Source organism: Physeter macrocephalus, chromosome 20, assembly GCF_002837175.3.
Source record: "Physeter macrocephalus isolate SW-GA chromosome 20, ASM283717v5, whole genome shotgun sequence".
Classification (NCBI taxonomy): Eukaryota; Metazoa; Chordata; class Mammalia; order Artiodactyla; family Physeteridae; genus Physeter; species Physeter macrocephalus.
Window position 1 is genome coordinate 36,761,601 of NC_041233.1, and position 20,844 is coordinate 36,782,444.

At 36.6% G+C, this 20,844-nt stretch overlaps 1 protein-coding gene across 3 annotated transcripts in view; it reads left to right on the forward strand.

Annotated features, from left to right (window-relative positions):
• MAPK8 (mitogen-activated protein kinase 8) overlaps nt 1-20,844 on the forward strand; it is a 110,427-nt gene that overhangs the window by 73,749 nt on the left and 15,834 nt on the right. For all 3 annotated transcript variants that reach the window (XM_007106632.4, XM_028481912.2, XM_028481911.2), the window contains exons 4-6: nt 5,512-5,570; nt 5,658-5,796; nt 19,836-20,001. In XM_007106632.4, coding sequence (XP_007106694.1) covers nt 5,512-5,570; nt 5,658-5,796; nt 19,836-20,001 — 364 coding nt within the window. The remainder of the gene's footprint in view (nt 1-5,511; nt 5,571-5,657; nt 5,797-19,835; nt 20,002-20,844) is intronic.

The following is a 20,844-nucleotide window of genomic DNA, read 5'->3' on the forward strand; positions in this document are numbered from 1 at the left end:
AGTAATCAAGACAGTATGGTACTGGCACAAAAACAGAAATATAGATCAATGGAACAAGATAGAACGCCCAGAGATAAACCCATGCACCTATGGTCAACTAATCTATGACAAAGGAGGCAAGGATATACAATGGAGAAAAGACAGTCTCTTCAATAAGTGGTGCTGGGAAAACTGGACAGCTACATGTAAAAGAATGAAATTAGAACACTCCCTAACACCAAACACAAAAATAAACTCAAAATGGATTAGATACCTAAATGTAAGACTGGACACTATAAAACTCTTAGAGGAAAACATAGGAAGAACAGTCTTTGACATAAATCACAGCAGGATCATTTTTGATCCACCTCCTAGAATAATGGAAATAAAAACAAAAATAAACAAATGGGACCTAATGAAACTTAAAAACTTTTGCAAAGCAAAGGAAACTACAAACAAGACGAAACGACAGCCCTCAGAATGGGATAAAATATTTGCAAACAAATTAACGGACAAAGTATATACAGCTCATGCAGCTCAATATTAAAAAAACAAACAACCCAATCAAAAAATGGGCTGAAGACCTAAATAGAGATTTCTCCATAGAAGACATACAGATGGCCAAGAAGCACATGAAAAGCTGCTCAACATCACTAATTATTAGAGAAATGCAAATCAAAACTACAATGAGGTATCACCTCACATCAGAAAAAATACGAACAACAAATGCTGGAGAGGGTGTGGAGAAAAGGGAACCCTCTTGCACTGTTGGTGGGAATGTAAATTGATACAGCCACTATGGAGAACAGTATGGAGGTTCCTTAAAAAACTAAAAGTAGAATTACCATATGACCCAGTAATCCCACTACTGGGCATATAGCCAGAGAAAACCATAATTCAGAAAGACACATGCACCCCAAAGTTCATTGCAGCACTATTTACAATAGCCAGGTCATGGAAGCAACCTAAATGCCCATCGACAGACAAATGGATAAAGAAGATATGGTACATATATACAGTGGAATATTACTCAGCCATAAAAGGGATCGAAATTTGGTCATTTGTAGAGATGTGGTTGGCTCTAGAGACTGTCATACGGAGTGAAGTCAGAAAGAGAAAACCAAATATCGTATATTAACGCATATATGTGGAACCTAGAAAAATGGTACAGATGAACCGGTTTCCATGGCAGAAATAGAGACACAGATGTAGAGAACAAACGTATGGACACCAAGGGGGGAAAGTGGCGGGGTGGGTGTGATGAATTGGGAGATTGGGATTGACATGTATACACTAATATGTATAAAATGGATAACTAATAAGAGCCTGCTGTATAAAAAAATTAAAATTCAAAAAAAAATTAATGGCAGATGGAAAATAAGTGTTGAGATTTAAGGAGAAAGAAGATTGTTGTGAGCTTTAATGAAATGGGACAGCTTTGGGGAAGGGTGGACCTAGACTATTTCTTAAAGGTGGGGTAAAAATTGGGTTATTGAAGGAAGGGAGCCTCCCAGAGAGGAAGAATAGTATTTAAAAAGAGGCATAGAGACAATCACCGAACTCATGTTAAGTAATCTTATCATAATATTTCTGTCGGCGATTGCATTTAAAATATCAATGTGTGTGTGTATATAGAGAAAGAAATCTGTTTGAAAAGTCAAATTTATATATAATATATGTAATCAGAGATACATATGTTATATATACATATGTGAGATGTATGACGTATTTTTCCTTATCCACAGAATTCAGCTACCATGTATATATAAATAAACTTATTTTATTAACCAGAAAAAAAAAAAGGCATAGAGATAAAGATTACAGTCAGTCAGTGATCGGGAAGAAGTTGCGTCAGCCATTCTTATTCTAGATGGGAGCCAAGTATGTTGCTTGTCAAGATTTTGCTGGTGGCCTCCTGCCCTGGAATAGAACTGCTTGTACCCCTTGGAGCCTGTTTCGTGGCAGTGTCGTGGTGGCATTACCTTGGTTTTGCATTGGGGAGAGACGGCCAGTGACACCTACCTCCTGAGCCTGGGTGATTGCAAAGAAAGATGGTTCTGTCAACTAAATGGAGGGCATGGAAAGCTTGTTTCACATGATTAACCCTTTAGTGGAGGTGGCACAGATTCATCCAGGTAATACCCTTGGCACCTAGAAGAGTGCTTGCACGGAATAGGTGCTCAAAACATAACTTGTTCAGTGAATGAATGTGAATAAAGATAGGGAAAAGAGGAATGGTAATGGAATTTTTCCACTCCCTGATGGATGGATGCTTTTGTAATGTCTTGCCTTTTTGTGCATATCATCTCTTCATTGGTCTAAACATCTCTGGTTGTTCCCATTCCCTTCTTCTTTATTTTTTAATTGAGATAAAATAAAATAACAATAAAACTTACTATCTTAACCATTTTTAAATGTACAATTCAGTAGTACTAAGTACATTCATATTGTGCATTTTCCACTCTTTTCATAGATGGTTTTGAGTTTCCTTTTCAACTTGGTCACTTATCTCTGAATGCACTTGGATATGTCACCTGGTACACAGTACTGCATGTCTGATTGAATCCTCTGAGAGGAGCTGAGGCATGTCATCTCTTAACTGTGGACATTGTAATCCTGTTTGGAAATCTGGTCACCATTTGATTCACATTATCTAATAAGCAAGTTATTCTTTGTCATAGACTAGCTAACAGGTCTTTCCCATTCTTTAGTATAGTACTTTCTGTATGTCCTTATTCAGTTTCATATGTGAAATCTGGCTCCTCTTACTAGACTGTTGGGGATTGCTTTCTTCTTTGTTCTGATTTTTCACTTGTTGGCTTCACTTACCAGTTTTGCTCAGGATGCCTTCATAATAGTTAGATTAGTTCATTAGCAACCTGCAAAAATTATATCTCTAACTATAAAAATTGCCCATATTTCCCAATTCTTCAACCTATTCACAAGGATATTGTTATTAGTGACATTTTCAAAAATGCCTTTTTGAAATCTTCATATATTGTATCTGGTTGCATTTCTCTGATCTGCTGCTGTTCTTTGTTGTTACTATTGCTGCTGTTGTTTTTATTCACAGAAGTATAAAGTTTCCCAGTGAATTTTTACATGTTCCTAGTAATTTTTACTTCTTTTAAAGTAGTCATATACCACCCACTTAATCAGTCCTTGACTTTTGTTTGTCCAGTGTATGATTGATGTAATTTTCTTTATTTCTCTTTTTGAGAAGCAAGACACCTGTCTCTTTTAATCTTTTTTTATCTAACAGCTTTCTTATGATATAATTCACATACCGTACAACTAATCCACTTAATTCAGTGGTTTTTAGTATATTCACTGATATATGTGACTATTACCACAGTCAGTTCTAGAACATCTTCATCACCTCAAAAAGAGACACCATTCCTTTAGCTCTCATTCCCCCATCTCCCATATTCCTTAGTTCTAAGCAACTGCTAATCTCCTTTCTGTCTCTGTATGCCTTTCATCTTTAACACCTGTCTTCTACTCTGGGATTTCCCAGATATTAATGGGAATGGTTTTACTAATTCTCCAAGTCCCCAAGTGTACAGATTATCTGGTTAGGAGACATGAATTCATTTAGAACAACTAGATACTTACTCCTCTGTCTTAAACAAATTTGTTTTATCCTCTCTGATCTAAAAAGTACTTTTCTGAATTTATTCACTGAACATATATTTGAATGCCTTCTGTAAGCAAAGCTTTATGCTTAAATGAGTAACATGGATTCTCCTCTCATGAAGTTTATGTCTAGAAAAACATTCCCATTCCTAAGTATAATTGTCAACAGACATTTCAAAAATATGTGTGAGGTTTTTTCCTGAATGCTGGAATTGTAAAGGGGAATAGAGGCTGTTGTGAAAGGGAGACTATACTACGGTGTGTTAAATGCCATAATAACATATAAGATATTGTGGGGACAAAGTAGAATATTCAGGTCTCTCAAGGACTAGGGGTTGTCAGACCCTACAAAAGAGGCCTATCTTGCAGGTTTGTTTAGTAGTTTCATAGGTAAATGACCAACATAGGGAATAGTATGTTTAAAGGCCTTGACAGTTTTTTGAAAACAATATTCTTGCTGAAGTGTCAAGTTTAATAGAGAGCTTAGCAAGAGAAGAAGTGGGTTGATATCCTGTTATGGAGGGCTTTGAATGTACTGCAAGGGAGTTTTGGCTTTTTTTTTTGGTGGCATTAGGTTTTTGAGAAGGTGAGTAATATGATCAGGTCTTTTCATTACCATATATTATAAGCAGTAAAATGGTAGCTGGATTTGCAGAAAACTGTTGTTAGGGAACCAAGTGTTAGAAGTTATTATAGCATGAACAGTCTAGATGAGATGTTAGAATCCTCAGCATAAATAGTGGCACAGGAAGTGAAAAGAAGAGGTTGAAATTCAGACTAACAAAGAATGGATGGCATTCTTTTAAATATTTATTATGGTACAAATACTGAAAAAAGTCAAAACTCACTCTCAGCTTTCTACTGTAAAAGAAAAGACACTCTGGAAAAGTAAGGGGTTTGGGTTGGAAGGATAATGAGTTCAATTTTATATTATTTTGTGAGACCTCATGTGAGGTAGCTGTGAAAATCTGAGACTCATAAACTAAGCAAGGACTTTTAATGAGTATTTAGAAATTATCCACATAGTGATGTTTGGAGAAAAAGACATACATAGTATCACCCAGGAAAAGGGTACAGATAAAGGAGGAGGATTAAAACAAAATAGTGGGAAAGAAAGCATGCCTATGGATAAACTAGTGGAATAGACTGGAAATGAGGAAAACTGGGAATGCGCAGTATTATGAAAAAACGGGGCAAAAGGTCTGAGATTATATAGAAATATTGAGTTGGATAAGAGCTGGCAGAAGGTATTTAAGATTTGCTTACAAATTATGTAGAGGATTGTATAATGTAGGTTCTTGATAATTGAATGTTCATAAATGGAATGGATTTTGTGGAGCTCTTCTGTTGATATTGTGTGTGTGAAGGCTGTTTCTTTAGAGCAGTTTTCGGTTCACAGCAAGATTGAGAGAAAGGTACAGGGATTTCCCATATACCCCCTGCCCCCGCACATGCACAGCTTTCCGCATTATTAACATGCCCCACCAGAGTGGTGCATTTGTTATAATCAGTGAACCTACATTGACCCCTCCTTTGAACCTACATTGACACCTCCTTATCACTCAAAGTCCATAGTTTACATTAGGGTTCACTCTTGGTGTTGTACATTCTATGGGTTTGGATAAATGTGCAATGACATATATCTACCATTATAGTATCATTCAGGGTATTGTCACTGCCCTTAAGATTCTCTGTGCTCTGCTTCCCTCCCTGCCCCCAACCCCTGGCCATAAAGTTTTACTATATAAAATGAAAGGGATTACTTAAGCTTAGAACATAAGACTTGAAAAATTTTACACTGAAGGTGGCTTTTTTTTAATCCATGTATTTGCAGTTCCCAAATGAAAATATTATTAAGGAATTTCTAATTTTCCTATTTCTCTGCTTTTGCCACAGATAATTGGCCTTTTGAATGTTTTTACACCACAGAAATCCCTAGAAGAATTTCAAGATGTGTAAGTGTGATAATTAAAATTTTGTTAATACATTGTTCTTCGATTGTTACTGTATACTTTAGCTGTCATATTTTTTCACCCGTGAAGTTACATAGTCATGGAGCTCATGGATGCAAATCTTTGTCAAGTGATTCAGATGGAACTAGATCATGAAAGAATGTCCTACCTTCTCTATCAGATGCTGTGTGGAATCAAGCACCTTCACTCTGCTGGAATTATTCATCGGGTTAGTAGAAAAAACTATCATATTCTTTTTCTAATCATAGAGGTATAATTCATGTAACATAAAATTAACCATCTTAAAGTGTACAATTCAGTGATATTTAGTGCATTCACAACATTGTGCAACCACTACCGATACCAAATTTCAAAATATATTCATTGCCCCAAAAGAAAACCGCCTGCCTGTTAGGCAGTAGCTTCCCATTCCCCTCTCACCCCAACCCCTGGCATATACCAGTCTGCTTTAAGTTCACCCATATTGAAGCATATATCAGTAGTTCATTCCTTTTTATGACTGATTAATATTCTGTTGTATGTATTTACCACATTCTGTTTACCCATTCATCCATTCATGGATATTTGGGTTATTTCCACCTTTTAGCTTTTGTGGATAGTGCTGTTATGAACATTAAGGTACAGGTATTTGTTTGAGTTCCTGTTTTCAGTTCTTTGGGGTATCTACCTTGGAGTTGAATTGCTGGGTCATATTTAACTTTCTGAGGAATGAACAAACTGTTTTCCACAGTGGCTACACCATTTTACATTCCCAGCAACGGTGCATGAAAGTTCCATCTTCCCCAAATCTTTGCTAATACTTAATGACTTTTTCATTTTAGCCATCCTAGTGAGTATGAAGTAGCATCTCATTGTGCTTTTGACTTGCATTTCTCTAATGACATTGAGCATCTTTTCATGTTTGTTGGACATTTATATATCTTCTTGGGAGAAATTTCTATTCAAGCTCTGCCCATTTTTTAATTGAGTTGTGTGTCTTTGTTGTTATTAGAGTTCTTTATATATTCTGAATACTGGACCCTTATCAGATAAGTAATTTGTAAATATTTTCTCTTAATTTGTATGTTGGTTTTTTCACTTCCTTGATCTCTTTTGATATGCAGATGTTTTTACTTTTCATGAAAATCAGTTTATTTTTTCTTTGGTTGCTTGTCCTTTTAGTGTCATATGTAAGACTCCATTGTGAAATCTGAGGTCATTAAGATTCACCCTTAGTTTTCCATCAAGAGTTTTATAGTTTTGGCTCTTACATTTAGGTCTTTGACCCATTTTGAGTTAATTTTTGTATATGGTATGAGATAAGGTGCCAACTTCATTCTTTTGCTTGTGGAAATCCAGTTATTCCAGCATCATTTATTAAAGAGACTATTGTTTTCTAATTGAATGGTCTTGGCACCCTTATTGAAATTCAGTTGGCCATAGTCATATGGTTTTATTTTTGGACTCGTAGTTCTCTGTTCCATTGGTCTTTGTGTCTGTGCTTATATCAGTACCACATTATTTTGATCACTGTAGCTTTGTAGTAAATTTTGAAATGGGAAAGTGTGAGTCTACCAACTTTATTCTTTCTCAATATTATTTTGACTATTCAGGGCCCCTTGTGATTCCACATGAATTTGAGTATCAGCTTTTCCATTTCTGCAGAAAAGGCCATTGGAATTTTAATAAGGATTTCATTGACTCTGTACATTACTTGGGTAGTTTTTCCATCTTAACTATATTTAGTATTCAGATTCATGAACACAGGATGTCTTTCCATTTACTTAGGTTGTATTGGTCTGTTTGGGGTACCATAACAAAATAGCACAGACTGGGTGGCTTAAAAAACAGAAATTTATTTTCTCACAGTTTTGGAGGTTAGAAGTCCAGGACCAGGGTGCAGATAAATTCAGTTTCTGGTGAGATCTCTCTTCCTGGCTTGGAGATAGCTGCCTTCTTGCTGTGTCCTCACATGCCCTTTCCTCTGTGCATGCAGGAAGAGAGAGCAAGCTCTGGTGTCTCTTTCTTTTCTATAAGGACATCAGTTCTTTGGTATTGGGGTCCCACCCTCATGACTTCATTTAACCTTAATTACCTCCATAAGGGCCTGATCTCCAAATACAGTCACATCAGGGGTTAGGGCTTCAACGTTTGCATTTGGGTGGGGAAGAACACAATGCAGTCTATGACAGGTCTTCTTTTATGTTTTATAGTTTTCAGTGTAGTTTTAATTAACGTCCTTAGTTAAAACCTTTTCCTAGGTATTTTATTCTTTTGGAAGCTATTATAAATGGAATTGTTTTCTTAATTTCTCTTTCAGATGGTTCATCGCTAGTGTATAAGAAACACAACTGATTTTTGTGTGTTAGTCTTATATCCTGCATCTTTGTTCAGTTTATTCTAATAGGGATTTTTTTCCTACAGTTTGCTATATATAAGATCACATCATCTGCTCAGTAGTTTTATTTCTTCCTTTCCAATTTGGGTACCTTAAGTTTCTTTTTTTGTCTAGTTGTTCTGGCTAGAACTTCCAGTAAAATGTTGAATAGAAGTGACGAAAGTGGGCATCTTGTTTTATTGTTTATCTTAGGGGAAAGACTTTCAGTTTTCACCATTAAGTGTGATATTACCTGTGGGGTTTCACTCTTTATCTGTCTGAGTAAGTTTCCTTCTGCATTGGAGTTAATCACATTTTGCAGTTAGAGGGTACAGACTCCAAAAGACTACCCTCACTTCAGACTAGCTGGCTGCAAATTTGGGGTCCCCACAGCCTCTCCCAGGTTCAGTAATTCATTAGAATGTTTCACAGAACTCCAAAAAGCACTACACTTAAAAGTTTTTTTTACAGCTAAAGGATACAAATTAGAACCAACCAAAGGAGGAGATGCATAGGGAAGAATGTGGGAGAGTCATGGAGATTTCAGTCATTCGTCCTTTTCCTGCCAGCCACAAAGTATGAGAATGTGTGCGGGGTATTGCCAGGCAGGAAAGTTCACTCCAAAGTTTTTTTTGCTGCTCAGGCACATACTGCCTGCCTGGCTGACTTTTAGTCTCCAACACTTCCTAAGGTTCACACTAATACCTTTACTCTTCTGTTTCTCCAGAGGTTGGAACTGACATGTGTCCCAAAGCCCCAGTTATAAATCACGTTGTTAGACTGTCCTGTGACAGAAACTCCCAGGCAGACAAAGACACTGCTGTCAGTCAGACATTCCACTGGCCTAGAGATCACCTGTAGCTGAGGGCAAATACCACACATGTCTTTACATAGGACACATACCTTCTATTCCTGGTTTAAGTGTGTTTATCATGAAAAGATATTGGATTTTGTCAAATGTATTTCTGCATCATTTGAGATGATCATATATTTGTTTTTTCCTTGATTCAGTTAATGTGGTGTATTATACTAGTTGATTTTTGTGTATTGAATTACCCTTGCATTCCTGGGGTAAGTCCCACTTGGTCATAGTGTGCAATCCTTTTGATATGCTGTTGGAATTGTTTTGCTAGCATTTTGTTGTGAATTGTTTGCACCTGTGTTCATATGTGATCTTAGCCTGTGGTTTTCTTTTCTTGTGATGCTTTTGTCTGGATTTAGGTTCAAGGTAATGCTGACCTTGGAATGAGTTAGGAAGTGTTTCTCCCTCTTCTGTTTTTTGGAAGAGTTTGAGAAGGATTGGTCTTAATTCTTTTTTAAATGATTGGTAGAATTTGCCAGAAAGCTATCTGGTCCTGAGCTTTTCTTGTTTGAAAGATTTTGATTATTGATTTACTGTCTTTACTTTTTATAGATATGTTTAGCTCTTCTGTTTCTTGAGTCAGTTTTGGTAATATTGTGTGTCTCTAGGAAGGAAATAATCTGTTCATGTCATCTGAGTTTTGGTATATATAACTGTTCATAGTATTTCTTATCAATCCTTTTTGTTTTATAAAGTTGGTGATAATATCCCAACTTTTTAAATTTATTATTAATTTCATTTTTTAATTTATTTATTTGTATCTTCTCTCTTCTTCCTTAGTCTAGGTAAAGGTTTATCTATTTTGTTGATCTTTTTAAAGAACCAATTTTTGGTTTTGTTGATTTTCTTTATTTTTCTGTTCTCTATTTTGTTAATCTCTACTTTAAGCTTTATTATTTCCTGGCATCATCTTGCTTTGGGATCAGTTTGCTCTTTCTAGTTTCTTAAGGTGGAATGTTAGGTTATTGATTTGAGATGTTTCTTCTTTTTTTAAATTAATATAGGTGTTAACAGCTATAAAATTGCCCTCCAAGCTCTGTTTTTTCTGTATTACCTAAATTTTGGTATATTCAGTTTTCATTTTCACTCATCTCAAAGTATTTTCTAATTTCCCTGTGAATTGTTCTTTGACCCATAGATTAAGAATATTAATTTCTACAAATTTGTGAATTTTCCTGTTTTTCTTTGCCTTGATTTCTAGCTTCATTCCATTGTGGTCAGGGAAGATACTTTGTATGATTTCACTCTTTTGAAATTTATTGAGACTTGTTCTGTGGCCTAACATGATCTATCCTGGAGCATGTTCCACATGTACTTTAGAAAGATAATGTATTCTGAATTTTTGGAGGGAGTATTCTATATATGTCTGTTATGTCTAGTTGGTTTATAGTGTTGTTCACATTCTGTATTTCTGTATTGATCTTTTGTTTAGTTATTTTGTCAATTAATGAAAGTAAGTTATAGAAGTTTTCAACTATTATTGTGTAACTGTCTACTTGTCCCTTCAATTATGTCAGTTTGTGATTCAGGTGTTTTGGGACTTTGTTATTATATATGTATATGTTTACAGTTGCTTTATCTTCTTGATGTATTGACCCTTTTATCAATATGTATTTTGCTCCTTTGCCTCTTGTAACAACTTTTGACTTACAGTCTGTTTTGCTTGATATTAGTATAGCTGTTCCATCTCTCTTTTGGTTTCTATTTGCATGAAATATCTTTTTCCATTCTTTCAACTTGTTTATGCCTTTGTATCTAAAGTGAGTCTCTTGTTTACATAGCCTACAGTAGAATCATGTTTCTTTTATCCTTTCTATCATTCTCTGATTTTAGTTGGAGAGTTTAATCCATCTACATATAAAGTAATTAATGATAAGGAAGATGTTACTTCTGCCATTGTGCTATTTGTTTTCTATATGTCATATCTTTTTGTTCCTCAATTCCTTCATTCCTGCCTTTTTTTGTGTTCAATTGTTTTTTTTACAGTGTACTGTTTAATTCTTTTCTCATTTCCTTTTCTGTATATATTTTCAGTTATTTTCTTAAAAGTTACCTTGGGGGTTACAGTTAACCTCTTCAACTTATAACAATCTGTTTTGAATTATTACCACCTTAGCATCAATAGTATACAAAAACTCTGCTTCTATACAATCTGTCCTTACCCATTCATGTTGCTGTTATCACAAATTACATATTTATATACTGGGTTCCTGTTAAGGTAGATTTATAGTTGCTTAATGCATTTGTCTTTTAAGTCATATTGGGAAAAAAATAGGAGTTAAAAACCCAAAATACAATAATACTGACCTTTGTATTTACCTACTTAATTACCTTTACTAGTGTTTTTTTTTTTCTTTTTTTGCGGTATGCGGGCCTTTCACTGTTGTGACCTCTCCCATTGCGGAGCACAGGCTCCAGGCGCGCAGGCTCAGCAGCCATGGCTCACGGGCCTAGCTGCTCCATGGCATGTGGGATCTTCCTGGACCGGGACACGAACCCGTGCCCCTGCATCGGCAGGCGGACTCTCAACCACTGCGCCACCAGGGAAGCCCCTACCAGTATTCTTTCTTTGTATGACTTCAAGTTACTGTCTAGTGTCCTTTTATTTTCACCTGAAAGATTCCCTTTCACATTTCTTCTAGGGCAGGTATACTAGGAACAAACTCCCTTAGCTTTTATTTATCCCAAAATGTCTTAATTTTTCCTTCACTTTTGAAAGATATTTTTGCTGGATATAGAATTTTTGTTTGGCATTTTTTTTCTTTCAGCACTTTATATGTGCCATTTCACTGCCTTTTGGCCTCTATGATTTCTTTTGAGAAACCATCTGTTAATATCATTGAGAATCTCTTGTAATTGACAGGTTGCTTCTCTTTTGATGCTCTCAAGATTGTCTGTCTTTTGGTGCTTTGAGTATAATGATTGTCAGTGCAGATCTCTTTGCTTTTTATTCTTTTGGAGTTCATTGAGCAGTTTGAACTTGTAGATTCATGCCTTTCATTAAATTTGGACGTTTTCAGTCATTATTTTTTCAAGTATTCTTTCTGCCCTTTTTTCTCTCTTCTCTTCTCTTCTTTTGGGATTCCCATTATGTGTTTGTTGGTATGCTTGATGGTATGCCGTGTCTTGTTTTCCTTAACTTTGATGTTTTGTTCCAGGCAGAGTAAGTTATTTATTTGGCTTGCAGTGGTTTCAAGAAATGCTGTCTGTCCAGCCCTGGACCGGGGTCCAGTACTAAGAATGCAGGCTGCTTTCTTCAAGGACCCCCACCTACCCAGCCAGCCAGGGAGATGGGTAGGGCAAGGGCTAATAAAAACACCACCCATAAATATTTTCTATTGTTTTTAAGTTGTTTTTTCTCGATTCTGTGTTCACTTGGTTGTTGTAAACCTTCAACTATTTTCACATTTCTGAAAAAGTTTATTCTGATTTTCTGTGGAGCTGTCTACTTCTTTGCCATTTTTGCTGACATCACTGCCTTTCATAATATTCTTGTGGCGATGTATTTCACTGATTTATATAGATGAATATAAAGTTATTTTTGTTCTTAAATGAAGCAGTATATAAAATATTCTGTCATTACCAGTTACATAAAATTAAGTATTCACCAGTGTTGTGTTTCTTATATATTCTGAAATACTTTATATTTTTGTACTCTGTTTTTTAACTACTTTATTGCCATATAATTCACATACCATACAATTTACCCATTTAAAGTGTACAATTCAGTGTTATTTATATATTCAGAGGTTGTATAACCATGACCACAATCTAATTTTAGAACATATTTGTCCCCCTTGAAGAAATCCTGTACCCATTAGCCTTCAATTTCCATTCTTCCCTGACCCCTTTAACCTCAGCCCTGGCAACCACTAATCTACTTTCTGTCTCCATATATTTGCCTCTTCTGGACGTTTCGTATAAATAGAATTATGTAATATGTGGTCTTCTGTGGCTGGCTTCTCTTACCTATCATAATGTTTTCAAGATTCATCCACATACGTATCACGTATCAGTATTTAATTTCCTTTTATTGCCAAATAACATTTCACTATATGGATTTACCACATTTTGTTTATACATTCATCACTTAAGGGGCTATCACTTAAGGGATTATTACCATTGTCTATCATGAGTAATGCTGACATGAACATTTGTGTACAAGTTTTTGTGTGGGTCTGTGTTTTTGTATTTTAGTTTTAAGTCTAGCTTATTCTTTAAAAGTGTTGCATCTAATTTGAAAGGAATTTCTTGAAAAGTTATTTAATTCAGTGGAATTATATCTTCATTCTATGCTATCTTGTATCAAATAGCCTAACTTATAAAAGGAAATAAATACATAGTTTGTGCTCAAGTTAACTATTTTAAACTAATTATGTATCTGAGATATTCAGGCTTATCTTTAGTTATCATTCTAATTGAATTGCTTTGAATTGCTCCCATATAAAACTGCTATAATATTATATGTAAATGCCATCTTTAAGCAACATAAGAGAAATCTCTTTAGATGGGAGAGTACATTATTTTCCTCATCCCATACTCATATATTGTTACAGGCAAGTGAGTTAGACTTCTGGGTTTTGTTTTTGTTTGTTAACTTTGTCCTATGGATCAGGTAAGTAATCTGAAACCATGGAAGTTAATTTGATTATAGTAAAGTAACATATTCCAAACAGAAAATTTTCAAATTAATGAGGGTAGCGGTTGGGTAAAACAGACACATAGATCAAATGACAGAAGATTGAAAACAAAAGAAACAAAAAGGGAAACATTAAATTACAGAAGACCAATATATAACATAATTTGTAGATGCGATTACCTCTTCATTAAAAGGTCAGATTGTGACCTACACACAAGCCCACCACCAACATGTATATGTTTCTATAACGCAGACAGTTGTAGCTAACTCCCAAAGGCTGACAGCAAAGGTTTTGGCAAAGATGTACTGGGAGAATACAAATGTGAAAACAAGGATATCTCTGTTTAATGAGGTGAAGTTGAATACTGTTATAAACCGTCATTTTGTAAGGATAAAAGGTATAATACACTTATTCGGATAAATAACTGTCAAGAACTTTATACGTGGAGTAGTGTTGCAGTATGCCAAACTTAAACTGTAGAAAATAGAAGAACTGCATGAACACAATGATAGTTATTGGGATGTTCTAACATACTCCATTAGTATAGACAGATAAAGTATTTAAAATATAGTACAACTATAGAAAATTTACACAATAAATTTGAGCTAATTAGAGACATATTGGGGTCTGTTACCTATGATGAAAAATATGCCTTTATCTTAGATCAGGCTGTTTGGGAAACAAACTCAAGGACGGAGATATATTGACATGTAAGAAGTTTAATGGGGAGTCCCCTCAGGATCAACATCTGTGGGGAGTAAAGGAAGTAAAAAATAGACATAGGGGAGAAATAGGATGCAATCACTCTAGAGGCCTCAACTGGTGACTCAAGGAGACCTTGGTCTTGGAGAGCAGACTTTGGAAAAAGTGGCTCTCTGTGGCTGAGGGCATTTCCTGGAGAGAGATTTGCTGAAAACTGTCAGTAGTCAACACTGCCAGCCCCTGGAAGAATGAGTGCCTCAGTCCTGAACCCAGGCTCAGAGCAGGTATCACAGCACCCACTGTAGGCCACCCCTGGTGCCATTTGTTCCTACTTCTTTCATACGGTAAGTTCTGGAAACTGGTTTTCCAGGAGTTTTTTTGATGTCTGTTCCTTGAGCAAGTTACAAGAAGTTTAATGGGATAAACCATAGCACCCATTTCTGCAGCTGGTCTTGAGGCCACAATTGATACTCACCTCTGTGCTCTACTCCTAAATTCCCCTTACCCTTACCTACCCTCTCTGCTTGTCTGAGATTACTTGCTTGATAAAATAACTTGAGCTTTCATCCTTTAGGGGGTTCAGTACAAGTTAGGGTTGGGGATGGAGTTCCACATATTTGCTCAGAGATCCAAGCCAAGCTGTATAGGGCTCCAGCATCTAGATAGTTGCTGGTCCCTGTGTCAGGGGAAGAAAAAGCCAGGTGGAATGTACTGGGTCTAAGGCCATGGGCAGAACTAGTCATAACCTGCCTAATTGTAAGGGAACTGGGAAATGGGGGGAGGCAGACTTCAGAGTGGTCTGTGCCATTCTGCTCCGCTTATCAAGCATTCCTTTGCTTCCTTTATTCCACACCTAGTACCTAGTCACCCCCTCCTTAGGGAAGATAACCCAGAGTCCTAGCCTATCAAGGCATTTAGTGCTAAGTGATACATAGTAATCTCTACATTAATCCAGATATTTCTCCTTTTGGTCCAGAAATATTAGAACTAAAATGACCAAATTATCTGGTCACTTGCATCTCCTCACCCTCCCCCCATTCTCTAGATATGGTGGTCAAACAGGGTCAGGGTAACTACAGTAAACAATCCCATTTGGGAAATTGAAAAATGCAGTCGTTATTTATTTGTAATTTGGAATTCTGTTGTGTAGACGTTGTTAGCGTCCTTTTGCCCTTGTGGTGGGGAAGACTACTCCTTGATTAGGCCCTGAATCTGATCTCTGCAGGGAGCACTCTGTTCACTCTTCTCTGTGGTACCTGGCTCACCCTGTGGAGAGTCTTTTCTGCTAGCCTTCTTGAGTATATCTGAAGTATTGGAAAGTGTGTTCTCATTGGGGGCTGCCCATGTTTCACAGGTTCCTATCTGTTACAGATTGGAGGCCCAAGTGTCACTTTGAGACCTTAACCTGGACACTATTGACATTTTGGATGAATAATTCTTTCCTTTGAGGGGCTGTCCTGTACATTGTAGAAAGTTTAACAGCATTCCTGGCCTTTACCCATGAGATGCCAGTAGTACTCCCCAATTGTGACTACCAAAAATGTCTTTAGACATTGCCAAATATCCCCTGGGAACAAAATTGCCCTGATTTGAGAACCATTGTTTTAAGGCTAGAACAGTCACAGGCTTAAGGAGTTCTTTTTTTTTTTAATGGTACATCTCTCTTAGAAACTCAGGAGACTTCTTATCTTTTTAATTACAGTTCTTTTCAAAGCACATCTGGTAGCTCACTGGCTCTATATTCTTGGACTTAATGTCTACCTTTATGTTTTCAGGCCTCTGTTGGCAAGTCTGAGGTATTTTCATCAATTGAAAGATTTTTCAGGTCTTCTTCCATCAGAGGCTTTCAGAATTGTTATGTGAAAATGGTGCATTAGAAACAAATTCAAGATATCAGTGGTTTACAGCAACATTTATTGCTTGCTCAGGGGTCTGCAGGTTGGCTGTGTGGCACTGCTCTAGATCATGGGATCAGGTTCAGGGTTTGTTTCATGTCCAGGTTTCAGAATCCAGGCTGAAGGCATGCCTTCCTGGGGCACATCCTCTTCTCATGGTGAAAGAAGGGCAAGAACCAAGCTAAATCAATCAAGCACATCTAAAACTTCTCTTCAGATTTGATGAACATCACATTTCCTCACATTCCATTGGCCAGAATTAGTGTAGGCCCATCAATAAGGTGAAGAAGTATATTGGGTTAGGAGGCGGAGATATTTGCTGAGTAACCCGCCTTTTTTTTTTTTTTTTTTCTTTTTGAAAGGTCTAGTAGCGTTTAGCTTTCCCAGAATGGCAAGGCCTTGAAATTCTAAATTCTCTGTTCCCTTTATTTCTTCTTGTGAAGTGGCCAATTCTTTGATTTGTAGCCAATAGCCACCTATACCCACTACTAAAGTTTTGCTTTTCATTCTCTTTCTAGAGCAGGGGTCAGCAGACTTTTTCTGTAAAGGCAAGGCCAGATAGTATATATCTTAGGTTTTGCAGATGATAAGATATAGTCTCTGTTACACCTTCTCAACTTTATCATAGTAACACAAAAGCAGCCATAGACAGTAGGTAATGAATGAGTGTGACTGTGTTCCGATAAAACTTTCTTCACAAAAACAGGCAGGCGTTAATTTGCCAACCCCTGTTCTAGAGCTCAAGTTCATTATGCAAGTGCTGTGCCTTCCAATTTATTGTAGGTGACAGTGTCATGAAACGTCTTGCTACTCTATAACCTGGATCACCTTTCCAACCTTTGATATTAGTTTCCCTGCTGCCTGCTGCTCAACTACTAAGCTATGATCCTGTGTTTATAATAGTAACACCGTATTCCTGTCATCAGTTTCAGTGTTAGTCAGAATAGACTAGTGTAATGGAAAACATTCTTAGGTGTCTCTTTTACTCTCACACTACTACCATAATGCTTCTCACACCAGATGTGAGGTAGTATTTCCCACACCAAACAATTCTCAGATTCTCTGGACACCAGCCTGGGTATCCTACAATTTTACTCAATTCCAGGTAGACACTATCTACCTGGAAATAGCATCAGATCCTCCAGGTTAAGGGCTCAGTCCCACAAGATTACCCCAACTTCAAATGCCAATCATATTCCCAGGCTATAATTTGGAGGTTCCCACAACCCCCTCCTCAGATTCAGTTAATTTGCTAGAGTGGCTAACAAAACTCAGGAAAACATTTTACTTTCTGGATTACTGGTTTATTACAAAGGACGTAACCCAGGAACAACTAAATGGAGAGATGCATAAGGCAAATTATGTGGGAAGGTGCACGGAGCTTCCGAGCCCTCTCTGGGTGTACGACTCTCCCAGCACCTCCATGTGTTTACCGGAAGCTCTCTGTACCAGTCCTTTTGTGTTTTTATGGAGGCTTCATTACATAGGCATGATTGATTAAATCTTTGGCCATTGGAGATTGAACTCACTCTCTAGCCCCTCTCCCCTCGCAGGAGGTCTGGGGGCTGGTGGGACTGAAAGTTCCAACCCTCTAATTATTTTGTTGGTTCCCTGGCAACCAGCCTCATCCTTTGGGACTTTACAAAAGTAACCTCATTAAGTCAACTCTGGTGTAGTTGAAAGGTACTTCTTATGAATAACAAAAAGCACTCCTTTCACCTTTATTGCTCTTATTACTTAGGAAATAACAAGGGTTCTAGGAGCTCTGTGTCAGTAATTGGGACAGTGACCAAATATGGTTTTCTTACTATAAATCACAATATCACAATTAGGTTATTAACAAATAAACACTTGAGTTTTCAGTGGCTTAACACAACCAAGGTTTATCTCCCACAGTATGTGTCCAGTACAGGTCCTAGTGGGGTGAGGACTCTGCCATACATAGATGCTCAGCAGCTCAATATCTAGAATGTTACTAGTCACCAAAGCAGGGCAAGAGACAAAAGGATGTTATGCACTGGCCCTTCTATTCTTGATTCCCACTCACATCCCATTGACTAGAATTAATCACAGGCTGGAAAAATGTGGGAGAGAAGGTGGAATATTGTTAGTCCACTACTTCTGTCACACATTCATGCAAGTTCAGTTATTCTTCACAGGTATAGATAGCAATGCAACTTAAACATCTGTAGAAAGGTACATCTTGATATGCAAGGATGAATTTCAGATGATATTCTTTTTTGACAGTTTCTTTTCCTTAACAAAAGATGTCTATTTTTTAAAAATTGTATTTTGTTCTTAATCTTTCCAAAGTAAAGTGTTTAAGGTTGAAATCTTATTTCTAGACTAGAATGCAGTAGTATGAAGAGCCATTAATCATTAACCAACACTATAGGCGTTGAAATAGTATCAAGGCTCATAATATTTATTTTTGAACATGCGGTGTTACTTTGCAGAGATATTGTATTTTGGAAATAGTGACAATGTATTTACAGGATAGCAATAATGAAAATTTTCATTTTCTGTTTCAATAAGCCTGTTGATATCTATTTTTAATTTGATAAAACCTATAGATTACATATCACCTAACCCATCCATGATTGCCTATCAGAATATGCTAAAGACAGCGTACATGCTTCTCTGGATATAGACATTGCAAAAGTAATTATTAGCTTTCAGGCCAGCTTTATTTTGTGTTACATCAGTCACTGGTATTCAATGTATGTGAATCATACTCCTGCTTTCTTTGGTCTCTTGGTTCATAATAGAATTCATGGGAGCTAACAGGCAAGATGGGTTGAACTTGAAGCCATGAGTGTTTATGCTGCTGCCTTTTAATGATCATAGCACAGAATTCCTTGAGGTTGGGTTCAGGTGGGAAATTCTTCACAAAGACATTATTTGGTAGCATCAACAGCAAGTAATTTTATGGATTAGTGGCACCAAGACAATGGTGTCCTACCTCAACTGGCAGTCAAAAATTTTATGAACAAATTTGTACGATTTCGGGTGGGAAATCAGTGATGGAAGGACTGATAATGACTACTTCGATCCTTTAGAGTTGAACATCTGCCAGTTTGAAAGGTCAAGTGACATGCTTGGGTTGACATAGAATGGCCCATTGTTGGTATATAGTATCTATATAAAGCTTGTTTTGACTTTAAAATGGGATCTTTTAAAAGCTGGTAATTTAGGGCTTTCCTGGTGGCGCAGTGGTTGAGAATCCGCCTGTCGATGCAGGGTACACGGGTTCGTACCCCGATCCGGGAAGATCCCACATGCCGCGGAGCGGCTAGGCCCGTGAGCCATGGCCGCTGAGCCTGCGCGTCTGGAGCCTGTGCTCCGCAACTGGAGAGGCCACAACAGTGAGAGGCCCGCGTACCACAAAAAAAAAAAAAAAAAAAAAAAAAAAAAAAAGCTGGTAATTTAGTATACAAGTGCATATAAATGCTAACTTATGATTCTCTCTTACCGTAATAGTTCTTACATGAGCTTTGAGATGCCTTTCCAAATTGCTTTCACACCACTTGATTGAAAGTTTCTAGCTAATCATAATTTCTAGCAAATAAAGCATTACTAACTTCTAATAACTGTATATATTCATAAATTTAAAATGCCATCAAGCTAATTTCTCAGATTTGCCTATTGTGATGAATCTGTGCAGTGATAACAATTACAGTGAGAAAAATGAACAGTAACCATGAATTGTTTTATAAGTGATCTCATAACTTGTGGACTGCAAAATATTTGTTTATATCATAGCAGCCATTTTTTTAATTTTTATTTTTGAAGGACTTAAAGCCCAGTAATATAGTAGTAAAATCAGACTGCACTTTGAAGATTCTTGACTTTGGACTGGCCAGGACTGCAGGAACTAGTTTTATGATGACACCTTACGTAGTGACTCGCTACTACAGAGCACCTGAGGTCATCCTAGGGATGGGCTACAAAGAAAACGGTCAGCAAACACTATTTACTTGAAATACTGTTTTGATTTATTTGCTTTTGTTTATCAGATTTCTTATGTAAATACTTAAATTGAAGTGCATAGAGTTAAATGTATCGCTGTATGAAATGATGTTTATCAAGAGTTTGAAAGTAACTACAAATTCTGTCATAAATGTTTGGAAAAACTTGGGGCCCCTGTTTATTTAAATACAAATACATAATCATCAACACTACCGTTAGATAAAGAATTTGTTGCCATGGCCCATGTAACAGAATATATACCATTTTCTTGCCTGTAACTTGAAAATGAGCATTCTAACATGGGCTCAAGAAATCTTAAGTTTGCATTAATGATATTTGCACACATTTCCAATCCCATGACATTAAATAGCAGTAGCACTTAGTGCAAACTTTAAGGGCTGCAATAAGGCCATTCTGCTGATGGATAGCTGATGGATAATTAATTTAAGGTTGCCTTTCGGAGAAAACAGTGTTTCATCAAAGACCTTGTGTCCAGCCTTAAAGAAATGGCATTGTTATGTGTGAGTATAGTCAATTATATGTATCAGCATTAGAATCAAGGTTGAAGAACATTTATCAAGCATGTACTTCATGAATTTAAAAAAATTTTATGCATAAATATACATATATTTATACTTAAGAAATTTTGTTGAATCTCAGTCATTTTAAGAGATGAGTAAGTCTACACAGGATTTTATTGACTTAAACTATAACTTTTTAAATATGGTAACTTAATCCAAAATACTTAACTAGAATAGGACCTAGACATTTTTTCTAGCAAAGAATCTGAAACAGCAGTTCACTTTGAATCAGGAAACTGTATCAAGTCAAT